Consider the following 20,044-nt stretch of genomic DNA (forward strand, 5'->3'; position numbering starts at 1 on the left):
AAATGGGAGCATTTGTCACCAGATGTAAATTATCACTTGTATTTCTTTGAAGTTATCACAAGTCGCTGGGGTAAATTGCTGGGTGAGAAATTCTGCTGAGGATTGTTACAGTAACTTATCTGTAGCAATGTGATACAACAGCAGATGGAAGGATACATGCAATATAACCTTTCATTAAATATTGAAAGAAATAGCCAGATATTTATCTGGATAAGTTGTATGAGCTTCTCTTTCACTTCTGTTTATGTGTTGTGCAGAATACCAAAAAGATCATAACTGAGAATTATAATGCACATTCTTGTAGTGTCTTCATATGTGTGTGCTGATATTAACTTTGAACATTGGGATGAATTATGCCACTTTTCCTTTGGATGGGACTGTAGCCATGAAAAAGAGGCACACCAGTTTCCCCCAGGACTTTGGAAGCTTCTCTGATGGGTGCTCAATTTCCCTAAAAATGGGTATGTGGCCAAGGTTAAAGACCTCCTTGACTGGATGGAGATGAATAAAGTCACAGTTTTTGTCAGTGATTTAGTGTGGAGGGTCACCTTTATTTGGTTTAAGCTTCAGGTGCTTGATCTTACTACCTCCATTGATGGAGGTCTTTCATTGGCCTTAGAATCAGAGAGCATAGAAATGAGGAAGACACAAAACCATGAGGAGGCACTGCCATTCTGCTGAGCAATGGGCCCTATTACAAGTCAAAACAAGAAGCCTCTGTATCTTGTAGTGAGGGGAATAGGCAGAGGATCTGGCATTGTCCTGTAGCAGGTAACTTGAGAATTATCCCTTAGAAAACCACACTGCATTTTTCTCTTCTCTCCCCCCCACCATGAAGTAAAGGTGTCCAAATATAATTACTTTTAATGCTGCAATAATTGTTGCAAGCATATTCAGTATAACTTCAATATATTTTTCAGTTTTTGTGCAGTCCTTGATGGAAGTGAAAACGACATGAGATTTGTGTATTGTGCTTCTTGTATATGCTACATGCTCAACAACTGGTCAGGAATGGATACGAAGAAAGCCGTAGAGTACATTAGGAGAAGCATGGTGAGTTTTGTTAAGAAATGCAAGAATGCTTATTAGGAGCTCTATCCTGCTCTTGTTGAAACCACAACGAGATAAGATTGTTTTACTTGCGCTTACTTGTTTGTAGACTTCCATGAGGGAACTAAATAGACCATCCATGGAAGGATATTCAAGAAACCTGGGGTGGAACTGAAAAGGTTCTACTTCCTGCAGAGGCTAATAGTTGCAAAAATGGTTGAAGTTGGATTTGGGGGGTGGTTGAGGAAAGCCAAATTGATGACAGAAAAGGAGGCAGTGGGGCAGTGCATGCAGGTGTGTAACCCAGTCCTTATACTTTGTAATTTGCTTACACTTCGAGCCATTTGTTTTAATGCAAGAAGGTCAAAAATAGGTGTTTGGGGAGCATTTGGATAGTGAACCCCTTGCTTGCTGCCAGTTTGCTGGGGGAGAAGTAGTGGGCAGGGGTGCATGCTTAATTGTTTCCCAATGCACTGTTTTTTTTTTTAAACTGTAATCTCTCTCCTTGCCCTAAATCACTTTTCTTCCAACTAAACATTCAGAATACAACTTCTAGGCCAGTAAGGAAAAGGGTCAAGCAGGGAAGGGCTAAACCCCTCCAAGCCATCTCTTCCCTGTAGATTACCCATTGCCCTGTTTTCACATGTCAGTGGCACTTACAGGGTTGGAGATCCTGTTTACCAGTGGACGTCTCATTCCATCCTGACTTGTCATGTGCACTAATGCTCCATCTGTTTCCCAGTACAATAGATTAGAATGTATAATTGGATGCCCTTGTTAGAATTTTCATTCTCATCTTCTTTGGAGTACTGGACTGTTACATCAATATGTTTTGTTTGCAGTGGTCATTTTTATGTTGAGGTGCTTGCATTGGTAACAGTGATATTTGAGATTTTTCATTTCCTGATACTTCATGACTGAGGTAGTGCAGTTGCTGTTGAACTCAGTTATTGCAGTAATATGTTATTATACTGGGATTCCTTATAGCAGATGCCCTGAAGCCTTGGAACCAGAGCTTTTTTCAGCATAAGGCAGTACAGATAATGGAAAATGAAAAATAATTCTGCTCAGAGCTATGTTTCTGAATATCTGAGGGGTTTGTATCTCATTATAGTGCAGACTAAATATAACATTGATGCAAATGATGGTGTTGGTCTTTCTGCAGTTCTAGATTGTTCTGATATGTCCCTTTATTACAGGCAAAATGCACATCATTGTTAGGAAGCTGCTACTAAACAAAGATATGGTTTTGTTTCTCTATATCTTACGTCACTATTTTGCAAGAAAATGAGACTTGTCAGAACTTTCCTTGGTAGTGCAAATTTGCATACTGGGGAACTTCATGTGATTTGGTTATGCAACAACAATTCTGCAAGTCAATAAATACATAGTATTGTACCACTCAGAGTCAACCACCGCAGAGTTAAGATTCTCTAGACTTTATGCCATCCCAAAGAGAAGCTTATCAGGTCTCCTTTTAAAACATCCTGAAAAACGTCTCCTGATTGCCATGACCATTAGATTGTGTGGTAATTTGAAACCCTTTGTGAAGTCTTAAATTCTGAACCAGTTGTGGTACAACACGAATCTAGTTTTGCTTGCCTTTTTCTCAGTGACTGTGCTGGATAGCTGTTCTCCCTCTTGATGAAAGTATTTTATATATCTCAAAGTGCTGCTGGTTCCTTACCATGAATCTTTTCTTGAAGTTAGATGTGCCCAATTCAGTAAACATGTCCAGTATATCTTGTCAGAACTTTCCTTGGCAGTGCAAATTGGCATACTGGAGAAGTTCATGGAGTTTGGTTAGGCAACAACAATTGATGTTTCTTCATTGTCTGCTGAATCCTTAGAATGTTGTTCTACTTAACATCTGTTTACTAAAATTGAACACAGTCTGCCTAACTAGCATGAAGTAAGGAAGATGTTAACTCAGGAGTTCTCAGCCTACTTGCTGTGTTAAGTGCCACCATTTTTAAGTGCTTGCTGCATCACTGATTTATCTGAAATCGCCAGCCAACTAGTCAGATCTCATCTACACCTTCTGCTGCAAAATACAGAAAGCAATACTATCCTATTGATTTATGGAACTTGGGTTTGAGTGATGTGTATTTTCTTCCAAAGACCCACTTCCTCTTTGTGAAGAACTGCTTAATGGCCATATTCTAAGTTTTCTTTTTTAAGCTTTTCTCGTATTGTTTTCATGTACTCATGAGTCAGAACTCTTGAGTCATTCCCATGTTGACTGTGTTGACCATGGTTCCTCCTGGGATGGGAATGTTATATAAAATATGCGTGAACAGTTCCAAAAGCAGTGAAAGACTTTTTATCTATCTATCTATCTATCTATCTATCTATCTATCTATCTATCTATCTATCTATCTATCTATCTATCTATCTATCTATCTATAATTTTTTTATTTTTATAACATAAAACATAAACAAAAAATAAAAAATGGACAATACAAAAGGGTACATACAAATTATTAAAAGTTCATAATACCCTCTTGTGTGGCTCACACACTTCTGTTTTTTTCCTTGAATTTGCTGTGTCGGATAGTATTGGGGCACATAAGCTTTAGCACTGTGATGTTCCACCTAGTGAAAACTTCAAGCAACAACATAGTTTGCAATGTGAGACATTTCAAAAAATGTTAAATTATTCAGCCTGTTTTAAAGATTTCCAGTACTGTAAAACATCAGGCTTTAGTTGTCCTTGATTGTAGTCTGATCACTGAATAGAAGGTATAGTTATCTATCCACACACGCAATTTATGTCTCTATACAATTAGACTTGTATAATAAGGCTATGAAGTGCATACCAGCAGTACTGAATTGAAGTCTGCTTTTGGTTTGGCTTTTCATACTTCCTAAAATGCTATGGGGTCACCATAATTCAGCTGCAACTTGGCAGCACTTTCCACCATGAGGCATATGATTGCAGTAACCTCTAGATGGTTGGAGGCTTGCACGCCCACATTTTAGAAGCTCTTAGTTCTCTATCAAGGATTGCAATGGACAGTTATCATACACAGATGAACATTAACACGGTTTCTTAAACCTTTAGGCAGATTAGTTTTGCACTTTTTGCTAATAGATCTGTTAGGTCTACCCTACAGATTAACTCTGTTCTTCTTGGTGTGGGTTTGATTTTATTCTTTTCCATATATCTCATCTTCTGCATGTCCTTTGTATGCTTCAGATTATCATAGGGCAGCTGAGTGACCTTTACGGAAGGGTAGGCATTATTCGCTGCTCCTCTTTATTCTTTCCCAATGCTGCCCTCAAGCAGCAGTCACAGTTGTTTGTAAATCAGCAGCTTTTGTGTCACTTTTTCATAATGGCAGTTACCTGGACCACTGTAACTGATTAGGAAGATTGTGTGTTTACACAAAGTATAAGTAAACCAAACATCTCATACGCTCAAAATGTCACTCTTTTCAACAATGCAGTTGTCACAATGGTAGGGGAGAGGAGGGCTATGGTATCCGAGACTAGGTTTTTTCATTGCCAGTAGTACAATGGAGGTCAGATGCGAACCTTGAATTGGCACTGGTGTGAGCTAACCACAGTAAGTACAGCGTAAGAACCCGCCACTTCCATTTGGCACAAATGTGCAGTACTCCACTGTGCATGAGCTTGTGGATAGCTGAGAACAGATGGATACAGTGTATCCGTGGTTCAAAAAGCAACTAGGATTTTAAAGCACACAATGCTGCATTTTCACATCAGATCATATTAAGTGGTGATGCTCTTTGGAATCAGAAAAGCATTGTACATATAGAAGTTTCATTGAAAGTATAAAGTGGTTTTGAAATTACCTGTGCAGGGAAGTCAAGTAAAAAGGCAAATCAAAAAGAAATGAAGCGGATAGGAAAACAGTTTTTAACATAGGCACATGGAACATCCAATGGAATGTATGTAATACTCAAATACTTAATACTTAAAATGCTCTGTGTAATTCAGATTGTGGAACAGGATGCAAGAGGAAAAGCCATACACCAAAATCCCTTCTGTTTCTCAGTATAAAGCAGTGGTACTCATTCCATGGTTTGAGGAGAGTCACTTTCACATTTACCATCAACCCAAGGAGCTACGCTTATTTCCATCCAAGCTTAAACAAAACTTGTGCTAAACGTTCATGTGAATAATTATTTATGTGTTTATTTGCTTGCTTGCTTTTCAGTCCTATGATAATGGGCTTGCCCAAGGAGCTGGACTTGAATCACATGGTAAGAACATTAATGTAAATATCAGCCTCTTTACAACATCAGCAATTCAGTAGAATAATTTTTGGATCAAGGTTGCAAAGAGAATGTATCTTTTGAGAAGCTCTAATGTTGAAATGCCAACTAAATTTTTGAATCTGCAGAGACTTGCTCTTGTGAGAACAATAGCTGGTGTCCGGGGTTGGATGAGGCAGCCTCCCCCACGGTCGCTGCCAACGCTGCAGAAGGTGGTGGGGCCCTGGACTTAGGAGGGGCTGGGCGGTGTGCTGAAGTTTCCCTTCCCTGCCTGGGAATCTGTAATACATAATTACATTACTGAGTTTATAAAAATAGTTATTTAGTTAAAATTATACATTTTAGTTAAATTTATACTGTTTTTATAAAATCAGTAATGTGATTACATATTATATATTACAGATTCCTCTGAAGTAGCCTCTTGGGCGAAATGCTTGGGGAATTTTTATCTGAGCAATAAAATATTTATTACTATTATTATTTTACCTGTTTTGCACCATTGGCCTTGGTCTTATTTTTTATCTCCTGTGACTGGTGGGGCCCTTTTATTTCTCCTTAGTAACATTTGAGCAATTTACTAACCCTTCTGTTTGAACATTAAACTGTGTTGGCCAGCCATCTGTTTTTTGTTTCATGTTGGCTTCTCTGCCCAACTGAATGGCGTTATAGTGCTACATTGCAAATTTCAGATTGTCCTATTCTTCTTGATGCTTGTTTGTATACTGTATTTTGTATATGGTAGGGTTTTATATACTGTTCAAATTGAGCCTCATTAGTAACTGTGTAGACTAAAACACTCAAATCTTACAGGGGGTTCCACTTTTTGTGGTATTGCATCACTGTGCCTGATGGGTAAACTGGAAGAAGTCTTCTCTGAGAGAGAACTTGACAGGATAAGAAGATGGTGCATCATGAGGCAGCAGAATGGCTATCACGGCCGGCCGAATAAGCCTGTAGACACCTGCTATTCATTTTGGGTAGGAGCAACTCTTAAGGTAATACAAAAGTAGAAATAAACACTAAAATCCTTAGTATACAAGTCAGCTCATTTTCCATTTGCATAGTTCATTGTTACTTCATGTAAATCTGACGTGCTACTATATAATAAAATATTATTTTATAATTCTAATAATATTTTTCTTAAAATAGTTGACTGCTTTTCCACATTCAAAGCAGTTACCAACAATCTGGTGCATAAAGAACAACCCAATAAGAGCAATACATTTTCAATTAAAGCAATCTACACATCTGTAAAAGCTAAAATAATTACCTATTGGTTAAGAAAAATAAAATCTTGAAGTCCCTCTAAAAAGACAAAAGTAATGTTGTTGTCATCTCTTGAGGAATGTAAATGTAGTTCAATAAAATGGGCTGCTACAGAGACATCCTGCAATATCACTGCCTCAGTTCTAAATAGTGGGTAGCCGTGTTAGTCTGTCTGCAGTAGTAGAAAAGAGCAAGAATCGAGTAGCACCTTAAAGACTAACAAAAATATTTTCTGGCAGGGTATGAGCTTTCTTGAGCCACAACTCATACCCTGCCAGAAAATATTTTTGTTAGTCTTTAAGGTGCTACTGGACTCTTGCTCTTTTCAGTTCTAAACAGTTGTGTTGAAAGTATCACCAACAGGCCCTCATTATTCCTATCTAAGACAATTGGCATGCATAGCTGGGATTATTCTCATGGTACTCGTGAGAGGTCAAGGTATAAAATGCATTAAAGTGATGCTCTGCTTTACTGCTAATTCCAATAAAGCTTGATAATACTTTTATGGTAATTTTTTAAAAAATTGGCTTCTTTTTCAGCTTCTGAAAATGTTTCAGTATACAAACTATGAAAAGAACAGGAATTACATATTATCAACCCAAGATCGCCTCGTTGGTGGATTTGCTAAATGGCCAGATAGTCATCCAGGTAAATTGCCGGGGGGGGGGAGGGGAGAGAGAAAGATATCCAAATACTTAAAACATGAGAGAGGAGTTTTCTGCTTTTGATAGGTACAAGAAAGAGGTTTCTGTAAAATATTCATGAGCTCTCAGTGACGCTAGTGCTTATGAATAATGGCTGAATATGTGATTTTGGTTTAGCAGACCATGCTAGCTGCAACTCTAGTTGCATGGCAAGCAGCAGAAGTAGAGTAGTGAAAAGGTGGGGGCCGGGTTTGTGGGCCATAGCAGATTATTCTGAATAGTGAAACCCATGCAGATTTTTAAGAGCTCCAAAAGGACCTCTACAAACTGTGTGAATTGACAAGAAAGTGGAAAACGGGTTCAATGTAAGTAAATACAAGATGATCCCAGTTTCACTCATACACCTCAGGACTGGCTGAAAGTATCCAGGAAAAGAATTTTGGGGGTTGTGGTGGATGTCGAAGCCCATTAGACACAATGGTAAAATGGAGCTTTTGTGAATAGAATACCAACTTCTGTAGACAGTCACGGGAGAAGTGGTGACTTTGCCCTGCCCTGTATTTCCTGTGGAAGCATCTGGTTGGGCTTTGTTGGAAACCAGAATCTGGACCATATGGACCAAAAGTACGATCCAGCAGGACTAATATTCTAACAGATATTAAAAGCCCTGGTAGTACAGTATACTACAGTATTAATAGCTGTACCCGTTGTTCTAGCTTCTGTTTAATCTTGCAGTTTTCTGAACTGGAGTGCCATGGCACTTATCGGTAGAGTTCCCACTGGGAACTTGCAACTGTGATAAGACTGCGAGTCTTTGGAGCAGACTTGTGTATGTTGTACTGTATAGTTTGGCCCTCAGTGAGGCTGTGCTGGCATATTACCATTTTCTGATTTATAGCTATGTTTATGAACTATATAAAATGTGGAGTACCATGTATTGCTGTAAGAACAAAGGCACTCTTTTTCCTTCCTAATCTTGATTGTTTTTTATTTATCCACACACACACACACACACAAACACATGCACACAGAGCTGTGCAAACACTCAGTTTTATGAAAGGTTTAAACTACTTGGAATAACCAAAGCTTTGACAATTAGGTTAAGATTTGAGTCTACTAAATCTGAAGATTAATTATCTACTTTGATTTTAACTGAGTAAGAGTACATTGTATTCCGTTTCAATTGGAGTACCTGGAATGCCCTTGAACAGCCTTCAAAACTCCAATTAATTAGAAAAAAGAAAGGGAGCCTTCCAGAAACGGACTGTTAGATGTCCCTTGGTTCTCTGTTTCCAGAGTGTTTTGCTTTTTCTTTGAATGCTGTTAACTCTCTGTTTAGAATTTCGGATGTTGAGATATCCTCAAAGTGAAAGCTGAGACCCATTTTTCCAGACCATGGATTGCATTTTGGCATTCATGCTCATTGGGGTTTATATCTGTAGGCAAAATGGACCTCCCATACATGAAGTTGAACACATCGATTGCAAGGCTGGGTGTGCTTCTTAACATTATTATGACCCACCTGCCCAAGGCTTGTGTTACTGGAAAAGATTTTTTTGCACAACTTACTTTGTGCCAGAACTTAGCTCTGGCATGTGGTTTCACTTGCTAGGGTTGAGCCCTGGAGCCTCTAAAGTCTATTAATTCCTCTGTGTTGATATCTCCTACTATAGAAGGACATTCTGCCAGGTCCAGGTAGCATCTTTTCCAGACTTCTGCTATTCTACAGGAAGGTAGGACAGAATAAGTTAATTTAAATAAGATAGTTTTCAGAGTTAGAACAACAGCAGTAGTCAGTTTCATCTCTGTTTCAGCCAGTGTGTTTTGGTGCCCTGCTTTGAGCCAGTATCTTCTGTACAGGATATTGCCTCAGTTATATAGCATGTAGTCTGGATAAATGGTATATTTTCCTTCATTGAGTAATTACAGCAACCCCTTTTTACAGAGTCCCCTACCTTCAGAATTTCAGGGGACTCAATGGACTACAGTGGGTAGGGGGTAGATAGGAAAAGCCAGTTCTGCTTGTGGTACTTTGTATCCTGCCCATTGATAACCATTAACTCTCCCCTTCCCTTCGTTATGGTATCCTAATAGCCCTAGGCTTCCCTGGTACACCCCCGCAAGGTGTTCAGGACTGGAGCTGGTGTGCAAGGATGGAACACTGCTGTGTAACCAGAGACAAACAGGAGTCTCCTGGCATCCATCTTGTTTGTGCCAGTGGGGCAGAAAGCTGACTGGGCAATGTTCAGACTTGTTTTACCCCGCTTTCCCCTAAAAGGAGCACTGAAGACAAAGAAACAAAGGACCTTTTAGCATTCCCATGGCCCTCCTGCAATAGACCAGACACACCTAGCCAAATCTCATCAACTCCATTCAGATGGACACCAGCCTCACCCTCATTTCCAATTCTCAACTCTCAAGTATCCAGACATTGTTTCTGATCTGCCTTACCTCCTGGTTCTATTCTACTGCACCTTCCTAATCCAATCTAGAGTAATAAAGCCTTTGTCACTGGCAATGACCAGCCATTCCCAGCCATTGCCAGGCGCTGTGAGACATAGCCTCCAGCTACATTTAGGGGTATAAATATAACCCCATTTGCCACAGCAACTTGCTACTACTTTTCTTAGATCCAAAGGGTGAGCCATGATACTTGTGTGTATCGTTTTCCTTTCCAGTAGCGCTGGTCGTTACTAGCTTTTCACACAGCTGCCTCTATCTGGGACCTTGCACTTCAGAATGTAACAGTAACCCCCCTGGGACCCTCTTATCCATGTGACTACCCCCTCAAACCTTTACTTTCTGAGTTTCTGTATGTATTGGTAATTTTGTGTGTATGTGCAAACTAATTTGACTATTTTAATAAAAACCCTTAAAATTTACAAAACTCCTCTTTATTGGAGACTTTCCACTGGTGTGCTCATCTGGTATATAAATTGGTTCAAAGATACCCACTCCATCCTCTTGCAAAGCGCTATCAGTCCCCAGCTAATTTCCCCCAATAAAAGGAGACCCCTGTGTTTGGAATAACACCTTCCTCTTTCCTTCCCTTTCCCTTTCTCCCCTATTTTCTTCCTTGTTTCTTGATCACTCCTCCCCTTTTCCCCTCTCTGTCTCTCCCATACTATTCCCTTTCCAGCTCCACCCCCCCCATGTAATGACACCAACCAAACTTGATGAAATGACAGCCACCATGAAACCATCTCTCCATGCAGAGAAATATTAATATGGCGCCATTTATAATTATCATATAGCTATGGGTAAAGTTATTACATTCAGCATTGTTTTAAAATGTTTTAAATTGTTATGTATTATAATTATGATGTTAGCCGCCCTGAGCTCAGCTTTGCTGGGGGAGGGCAGGTATTATTATTGTTATCATTAATTAATAACAATAATTAATTAATAACAATAATAATATTATTAATATAACAACAACAATAATTTGTTATAGAATAAGGTGGAATCTGCACAGAAAGTTATTTTGCTTTTTTGGTTTGAGTCATCTGAGCATATCCCATGTTAATTTACTTGGCGTTTATGTACTATGGCCACTAAGCCAAGACCCTTTTTAGACCTTATTTATACATTGTCACACTCAAATTAAGAAGGCAGTTGGGAATGCCAAGAGATGGGTCTCTGCTTTGAAAAAAAATCTGTACTAGAGGAGACCAATATGTCTCTTCAGCTATTTGTGTCTTATTGGCCAAGGTTATTATATAGTTGCTATATGGCTTACATACATACGTCAACTTTAGACTCTTGAAAATAATTTAGACTAAATTCCTGAGCCATATTTGTGTGTGTCCCGTCCCCCCGCTGTGTTCCTAATGCAGTTTTGCATCTAGAAGAATGTTTAATTTCCCTGGAAGCTTGTGCATGTATACTCAAGACCAATTACTGGCTGAAGCTTGTTTCTCTCCTGTGAGTCTTGCACCTTTGACATTAACAGACACCTTTCAGTCAAAATGGAAAAGCCCCCATTCAGAGAACTTATGATCCATTGGATATTCTCCTAGTAGCTTAATAACCTTGGAGGTTATTCCAAAGCCAAAACTGAAATTAAGCAAATGATTTGGGACATCAAACTTCAACGCCATTTAAGTTCTGCAAAATACCATAACTTTAGGAACAAGAATTTGTGTTGTCAAACTTTCTAGGTAATTTATTGATTCCCAAACACAAGGTAGCTTTCACTCTGGCCCATCTCAGTGTCCTTCCTTCTGCTTTATTAGAAGGGAGATACTGTGCTGTACCACTTCAGAAGTATTTATGTCCTTGTGCTCCTGAAGAAATTGAAATGGTTGGACATATGTTGCTGCACTGCTTCTCTTATAATGACCTTAGATACACATTTATTACACCTATCCTCCAAAAAATAAAATCCCATTAAGACTGGAGGAATGGTATACCTCCTTTCTTCTTGCGTTTTATTCTGCTGGTCTGTGGTTGTTATAAATGAATGATTGATTGAAGGAAACTTTGAAGAATTAAAGATCAATTCTTTTGCCTTTCTAATACTGTCCAGAATTATTTTTGTAACTATGGCTAAAACCTTTGACAGCATGTTTGATGGTTGGAAGTTACTGTTGCACTTGGCTGACCAGCTCTAGTCTGTTGGGTGGGAAAATCAGAATTGGTCCAGTGTGCTTATGGGCACATATGTACCCATGTGTTATGGAAATTATGGAAATTAATGTGCCTTACGTAGATTGTTGGGATGTGGAATGGTATAATGGCCCAATCTTGGAAGCTAATCGGGGTTGGTACTTGAAAGGGAGATCTCCAATGAAGACTCTGCAGAAGAAGGCAATGGCAAACCACCTCTGCTTAATCACTTGCCTTGAATTCCCCCCAAGGGTTCTTGTAAGTCGGTTATGACTTGATGGTACTTTACACACAGAGATGTAGATTGTTAAACAAATTTAACTGCAGGAAGCTGTCATTTTTTTATTAAAGCCTTTGAGATTGAGAAGAATTTTTAAATGAACATGTGGGAAACAATTTAAAAGCTGACAATGATGTGGGGAATTATGCATTTATGTGTGATTCAAGGAAGGAAAGCAAATGTAACTTGTTCAGTCAGCAACAGAAATCCCATGGCTTGTAGACTACAATAAGTAACGTCCTAAATGTTGTCTGAAGTAACTACTTCCACCTTCACCCGGCATGCTGTATTTGCAGATGGCTCTGGAGTTTTCTTTTTTAAACTCTGGAGGTTTAATTGGAACAAATAAAAATCGATGTATAGTTCAAGTTGCCTAAATACAGTGATTGACAAAGATATCAGTATTGGTCTATTTACATCTTTACTGTTCACACAGTTTAGGTCTGTGTTGGCGAACCTATGGCACGCGTGCCACTTCCGGCACGCGTAGCCCTCTCTGCCGGCACGCGCGATTCCTCCAAGCTGCTGGCCTTTCCGGCTCTGCCCCTCCCCGGATGGGGGAGGCTGTAGCCCAAGGGTGGGGAACCTCCGACATCACTGGCGGTGGCCCCCGGACTCTCCCACAGAAGCCGCCGCCATTGCCGCCGCTGGAGGGAGCGTGTGCGGCCGGCTAGGTGGGTGGGAGAGCAGGGAACAGAAGCCGGGCGCCCACACTCGGCATGGCCGGCGGCTTCTCCGGCGCCCTCTGGGCCTGTGCAGGCGGAGGGGCGTGGCTGGCCGGTGAGCGTGAAGGAGGTGCCCTCTGCCCTACTTCGCTCGCCTCTTGCCGCATCCCCCCTTGGGGCAGGCAGGCTGGGTGGGAGATCCCCTCCAGGCGGGGGGCTTAGGGGCCTGGGCAAGGCAGGCAGGCAGAGAGGGGCGCTGAGCTAGGCTGGGCTCCCTCCCTCCTTCCTTCCCTCTGCGCCAGATGGGCCTCCTTTCCGCCGGAGCTCCACTCTGAAAGGGGTGGGTGGAGGCGGTGGCGGCGAGGCCCAGCCGGGCAGGGGATCCTTCTCCTGCTGCTGCTCAACCCGGGCACGTGGGAGGTGGCCGGGGGGGCCCAGCCCCGTGCACAGGCGAAGGGCGCAGTGGCAGGGCTGGTGGCTGGCGAGCCACGGGGCGGGAAGTCAGGCGGAGGCTCTGGGGCGCCTCCTTCCCCTCCCTCGCTGGTGGCGGGCCCGGCTGGGCGGGGGCAGCTGTCAGCAGGGCAGGACGCCGAGCCTCTGCAGGAAGGGAAGGGTCTCCCGGCGCCCGTGCTCTGTGGGCTGTTCTGCGTGCACGCGCCCCTTCTCTGCTGCGGGCTGAGGGAGGAGGGGGGCATGTGTGTGTGTGTGTGAGAGAGAGAAGCGGGAAGGCTTTCCTTTCTCTGGCCATTCATGCATGGGATGTTTTGCCTTGGATTTGCCGCTCTGTAGATGCACATTTTCCCCATCCAAATTCTCAAAACTCATCAGTAAGTCCCCATGCAGAGTTCTGAGAATGCGGATGGGGAAAATGTGCATCTGGAGAGTGGCAAATCAAAGGCAAAACCTCCCATGCATAAATGGCCTCTTTCTTTCTCTGTCTCCCTCTGCCTTTTTTTCCGCTACTTTTCTTTCTCCCCCTCGCTCCATTTCTTTCTCCCTTTCTCTTTTTCTTTCTTTCTTTCTCTCCCTCCCTTCCTTCCCTTTCCCCCTACCTTCCCTTCTTTCCTTCCTTCCTTCCTTCTTTCCCTCCAGCGGCCTCTCCGACTCCCTCTGGGTCTGTGCGGGCAAAGGGGTGTGCAGTCCTATTCCACCTTTGAAGTGCCCCCTCTGGGGGTGGTATTCAGGTTAAATTGCCGCATTGGCACTTGGCGATAAATAAGTGGGTTTTCGGTTGCAGTTTGGGCACTCGGTCTCTAAAAGGTTCGCCATCACTGGTTTAGGTTAACCTAATACAGTGCCAACAGGTTTGTAAGAGAGACTTTTGAATATGTTTGCAGGGTCTCTGATATTGCTGGCAGGCTTGTGAGGGTTTGTGTGCATGAACAATCTTTGGTTGATACGCTTAGGTGGGTTAGGTAGAAGGAACTTTTAATGTCAAATGTTTTCTACTTGTGCAGTGATGGGGTTGGTTTGCGCTTTCAATAAGGCTGGAATAGATGAAAGATTCTTGAAAAATATTTTGACTGCCAGATTGCATGGAAAATGAAACTGCTTTGAAGCACTGAGAAGTAGAGATTTGTGAGCTGTAATCTGTCTGGTCTGGACAGTTTGGTAGTGAACATCAGTATGTAAACAGCAAGTTGTAGGCAGGGTTATGCAGGGAGAAATTTTCATATGCAGATGCATCTGACCAGAGGCAGTCACATTCAGAGAGCTCTTATACTTTCTGAATGCCACTGAATTGGGCTGGCATGTAAGCGCTTGTGTTGGCTTTAGGCAATAGTGTAGATTTTTAGTTATGAGAACAAATGTATGTATTTGCATCAGGAGAATAATATGGGGATTGTGGCTAGAATCTAAGGAAACAGAGGGAAACATTTTCTAAATCTTTTGGCACTGTAATTTTTTCTATTCTTCCTTCCCCCCCCCCCCCGTGAGCTTAACCACTGAGTACATTTCCTGCAGTTTTGAGACCAGTGCTATGTAACGTGAGTAGGTGGCAATTGTATGTTTTAGACAACTGCTTCCCCCTTATACCCTTTTCTGCTGAGAGGTTGAAAATATATTTGCATGTTCTTCTGCAGGATTGTGTGAGTTGAGTATGCAGTCAGTATGTAAGAGAAGAACATTTGCTTGGCAGAGATTTGGGGATTCACCAGGCAGGCCATTAAAATTATATTCCAATGTGAATTCAGTAACTTCTGCAAACATTTGCAAGTGAATTCAGGTGCTTTCACTACCATTCATGTTCCCTTGGCTAGCTGGTAATTGCAGTATCTTTTTTTCTTGTTCAGCAAAAATGCTGGAAAACAAAACAAATGTTCTCATCTTGTTGAAATATTCAGCTCTTCCCAACATAGAGGCTGAGACAGAAAGTTTGTAGAAAAGAAAAAAAATGTAATTACTATAATTAAAATAATGATGTACAATATACTTTTGGATTAAAACACAAACAAAAAATTTAAACTTTTTATTAAGTGTGTAATTGTGACATTAAAAAGTTCTTCTGAGCTGGGGGAAATGGCCAACACAGGGAACTGGGGCAGGGGAGAGGTTGCTGATGTGAGTGGGTTTGAAAAAATCTGGACTTTCCCATCCACATGGGTGCTACTCTGGCTTTGTTATGATCTTCACAAAGCATCATAGCAAAGCAAGTTTGGGAAAACATCACAGGAAAGGTGGGAGAAACACAGGACGTGCAAAGAGGCACCACAATGCTATAGAATACTGGGGGGCGGGGGTCATTTCCCAACAGCATCCAAGTCAGGGCTCAAGGCAAACTACTTCTTTGTAAGTGACCAGATCCTAGATGATGGGAAAATAACCCAAATGATTGGTTTCTATTGTATAATACTCTCTCTTCTGGTTTCTCCTTTTCCAGATGCTCTGCATGCATACTTTGGGATCTGTGGTCTGTCATTAATGGATGAGTCTGGTATTCGTAAGGTTCACCCTGCCCTGAATGTAAGCACAAGAACCTCAGAACGCCTTCAGCACCTTCATCAGCTCTGGGCAACCAAGGACTCTATACAGTGTTCAGATGATGTGCACAGTGCCACATGACTGATTCAGACTCCAGTTGAGCTTGGTAGCATAATTGTAGCCCAAGGTTAAAGCCATGTATACCCAATGTGCTCTTTTAAGTGCTGGAATCATACAATCAAATTCACATTACTGGCATCATTTTGACATGCAGCTGGCCTTTATCCAATTATTCTGGACTTGGATTAAGAAGAAATTGCTTGCCCCTACAAATACTACAAAAGAATCTGTTTTTAAGAATCTCTTCAAGGCAGAATTAATGACTAGTTATATCGTCTTACTTCAGACAGTGCAATGGCAAAGTGTATTAATAATGATATCCAAAATGTATTTACATATTTTCATACTTAATGAGTTTAGTTGACACAGCCTTCATATACAATCTTATCAATTAAGTATGGATTGCTAAAGGGTGTCCTTTTAAAGTAGATAACAACTCTATAACCTTTGTAAAAAAAAAAAGTAAATTAAAATTATTTTATTCGTTATATAGTGGACCGGTGTGTTGCATTATTTTGTTGGTGCCTTAATTGTTATAAACTATTAAGGATTTGTGGTGACAGTTGTACCAGTTATATGGTCTAAAGCAAATTTTAATAAGGCATGTCATACTAAACAAAATATCAGTGAGGTGTAGTATAGGCATAGAAAAGAAATAACTAGCAGAAAAGAAGCTGGTGCTTTGGAGATTTATCTGGTGTGGCCGTTATTGAACTTTGCTACAGAGAACTGCAGATAGGAGTGGCTCCACCAGTAGTGCTTTCTGTGAGCCAATATGATGCAGAAGTTACAATGTCACACTAAGACTGGTTTTGAATCCCCATTCTGCTATGGAAAATCATTGGGTAATCTTGACCAAGTTAGTGTCTCTTGGTCTAACCACCCTCGAGGGTAAAACGGAGAAGGAAAGAGCCATGTACACCACCCCAGAACTCCTTGGCAGAAGGGCAGGATGTAAATGCAACAGATAAATAGACCATGATCTCTTGTTCTGTACTGACCAACGTGTTGTAACTCACTGAAAATCAGCACATGCCTGTGCTATAGAGAATAGGCTTTAGTTCCACCTGGAATTTCTGCCTGTGTGTGTGTACATTTGCCACAAAACATTCCACAATATGCTGCTCCTGGGGGATGTGGACAGCAAGGTATAGCTTGGTGGGAACCACAGTTTTCCTGCAGAAAGCAGAAAATGGCAGAAAGAGTCCCCCTCCTTGCTGCACCTGTGGAAATACTGGGCAGGATCCAAGCCACTGGTCTTCCCCCACCCTTCATGCTGAATCTTGTCCTCCTGCCTTTTCTCTTTCATTGATGGAGGCATTTTCTGTTTTTTTCTTTCTTTCTCCTTAATGATGAACTTGTGCTATTATTTCCATTGTCGTCTTCACATAATTTATTACTTCGGTTTGCCAGTTTCTCTATTGAACCAAAATTCACAGAGAAAACATATATTCAAGCAATTTCAATATAATTCCATTACTATCATAGTCCAAAAATCATGTCAAAGCACTGGTCCCAAATTACAAAATCTCAGTGTATTCACAAGTAAGTATATAAATACAGGTAAGTATACAATTCTCTGTTTCTAAATATAGGTAGGTAAACACATCTCCATATCAGTCATTTTCCTAACAATAATTCTTTTAGCAATAATTTCCTCAGACGTCAGACAGGCGAGGAAGACGGCCATTTCGTTCTTCATCAGTTCCTCAACCTATCATCAATAAAAATTCATACAACAATGTATTCTGCCTCTTTCTGACTTTTCCCATATAATCATATAAGAAAATAAACTGTTATTACTACCTTAATCTTTACAATTGGTATGTATTCCTTATTGTCTTACAAGCACAAATTTAAACTCCCCATGGGTAGAAGACTGATCCTATATTGGCAAAAAGTATAACAATAAGAATTTTATATATTTATATATCAAAAGTTCCCTTAATTATTGCCCTTATCCTACAGTTTCTTCATATTATATCTTACATTTGCCTAACCAGGCTAGTATATTCAGTCCATTTCAGTCTGACGTCTGAGGAAATTATTGCTAAAAGAAGAAGAATTATTGTTAGGAAAATTACTGATATGGAGATGTGTTTACCGGTACCTACCTATATATATAAATAGAGAATTGTATACTTACCTGTATTTATATACTTATTTGTGAATACACTGTGAGATTTTGTAATTTGGGACCAGTGCTTTGACATGATTTTTGGACTGATAGTAATATTGGAATTATATTGAAATTGCTTGAATATACGTTTTCTGTGTGAATTTTGATTTAACTACTGAGTAGACAGAAGTGTCTATATACCAGTTTCTCTATTGAAGCAGCCAGGTTTCACATTTGCTGTCTCGTCTTAAATCTCCCCCTCCTTCTGCAAATTGCATCAAATCTTTTTTACAGTTTGGGGTTCCCGGGGGTGTGATTACATAAACCCAGCTCCTGTATAAAAACAAATTCAAGTCCCCATTTTTGGAGTAGGGAATCCATATGAGCACGAATTGCACACATTAATTCTGGAGTAGTGAAAGATGAAAGTAAACTGAAATGTGACTAGAATAGTGACAAGTATACATGCACTGTTGTATGTGGCAGGCCAAAATGTGAGTTCTGTTAAATGTTATTGTATTTCATTTACAAAATGTTTCTTTTCTCCCCCAGACAATTCTTTATGAGGGAGAGGATAAATGATTTTCTGTGTGTGTGAAGTGCCGTCAAGTCACAGTTGACTTAGGGCAACCCGGTAGGGTTTTCAAGGCAAGAGAGTAACAGAGGTGGTTTGCCATTACCTGTCTCTGCAGAGCAGCCCTGGACTTCCTTCGTCTCCCATCCAAGTACTAAACAGGGCCGACCCTGCTTAGCTTCCAAGATCCAATGAGATCAGGCTACCCTGGGCCATCCAGGTTAGGGCAATGATTTTCTGGTAGTATGTAAATGTTAAACTGGAAAATAAACTCCATTGCAATTTTTAAAAATCTGTTTATTTACCCTTTTTGAGTGAGAATCTAGAGATTTGCAGTATTGTCCCAGTTTGTATGACTGAAATAATGTTTGGGATTCAAGGATGTGTTCTAATGTTTGAATCTGATTTCCCCCCTGAATTTTACAAAACTATGCACAAACATATTATTTTAACTGGTCTGCTATATGCTGGTTAGCAATCTGGTGACCCAAACTCATTATTTCCTTGGGCTCTTCATCTGTCTTGGAAGAATAGAACGAGAAGGCTGCTTTCTGTGCATAGTTGGAAATGTGATCCACGGTACTGGCTTCTGTTCTTCACAGAGAATGCAAAGAATAGCACTGTGTCCTAGCAAAGCAGTGGCAGCCCCTTCCCAAACACAGGAGGTGACTGGCTCCACAGCCTGCTGCACCAGCTCAGAGGGGAGCTTACAAAGGATGCTGCAGTTGAGCGCAGGAGAGAAGCCAGACGCAAGACGTGGCACTGCTCTTCCAAGCACAGCCCCTCAAGTGGCCTCAGCATCTGTTCTTGTGCCGCATGGACAAAACACAGCCATCCCTCTTGCTTGTAGCCACAATCAAGCTGAGGAGGAAGAAAAGTCTTTTCACAGACAGATGGAACACATCTGACCAGTCGTAACCCCAAGTGGTTCTTGTTCTGCACTAGGATGCAGGGGCCCAGAAGATTCTGCTGGGCTCCATAGGATCACTAGATGAGGTGGCATATTCAGAGGGCTCTGTAGCCTCTTCTGACAGGTAGGCGGTAGAGGAATCAGGAAAGGTAGGAGGTATTGTTATCAGGAAACATTCACTTTCAGGGAAGGTGTTTCACTCTGAAGTTTTCCAGCCTTGCTCAGCAAAGCCATTTGGTTGTGACAACTCAAGAGCAATCAAAGATCTCTGCGGGATCAAATTTCTCTAAAAGTTCAATAGACGTTTTCCCCGTGGTGGCAGGGGGACACGTTATTCCTTCCCCTGAATCCTATGATTCTATGATTTTGGGGGGGAAAGTCCACCCATTCATCCCCAAAGAAAACTTGTAATTTTACCAATAAATATGTGTGCTTTTGTGGCTTCTGTGCAGTCCCACATGGGACTTTGGTTGAGTTAGTTCTCCACACGTGGATCGATTTTTCTTAAACCTACCAAGGTGACATTTATGAAGCTACTAATCCTTAAGGCCTCTTTCCTAGTGGCAGCTGTGTTAGGTCTTCCTGTCATTTAAAAATACTACTACATATTTAGTCGTTGTATATTTAGATGTAACTGTCTAAACT

The 20,044-nt window shown here is 41.0% G+C and overlaps 1 protein-coding gene across 3 annotated transcripts in view; it reads left to right on the forward strand.

The window, feature by feature from the left end:
* PGGT1B (protein geranylgeranyltransferase type I subunit beta) overlaps nucleotides 1-16,107 on the forward strand; it is a 44,234-nt gene extending 28,127 nt beyond the window's left edge. For 2 of the 3 annotated variants that reach the window (XM_056848270.1, XM_056848267.1), the window contains 5 exons: nucleotides 921-1,053; nucleotides 5,234-5,279; nucleotides 6,102-6,286; nucleotides 7,097-7,205; nucleotides 15,636-16,107. In XM_056848270.1, coding sequence (XP_056704248.1) covers nucleotides 921-1,053; nucleotides 5,234-5,279; nucleotides 6,102-6,286; nucleotides 7,097-7,205; nucleotides 15,636-15,817 — 655 coding nt within the window. In that variant the 3' untranslated portion in view covers nucleotides 15,818-16,107. Of the gene's footprint in view, nucleotides 1-920; nucleotides 1,054-5,233; nucleotides 5,280-6,101; nucleotides 6,287-7,096; nucleotides 7,206-8,874; nucleotides 8,935-15,635 lie in introns of all 3 variants that reach the window. The other variant, XM_056848269.1, reaches the window with a different exon arrangement.
* Nucleotides 16,108-20,044: the final 3,937 nt, after the last annotated feature.

This window comes from Euleptes europaea, chromosome 4 (assembly GCF_029931775.1).
Source record: "Euleptes europaea isolate rEulEur1 chromosome 4, rEulEur1.hap1, whole genome shotgun sequence".
NCBI classification, from domain to species: Eukaryota; Metazoa; Chordata; class Lepidosauria; order Squamata; family Sphaerodactylidae; genus Euleptes; species Euleptes europaea.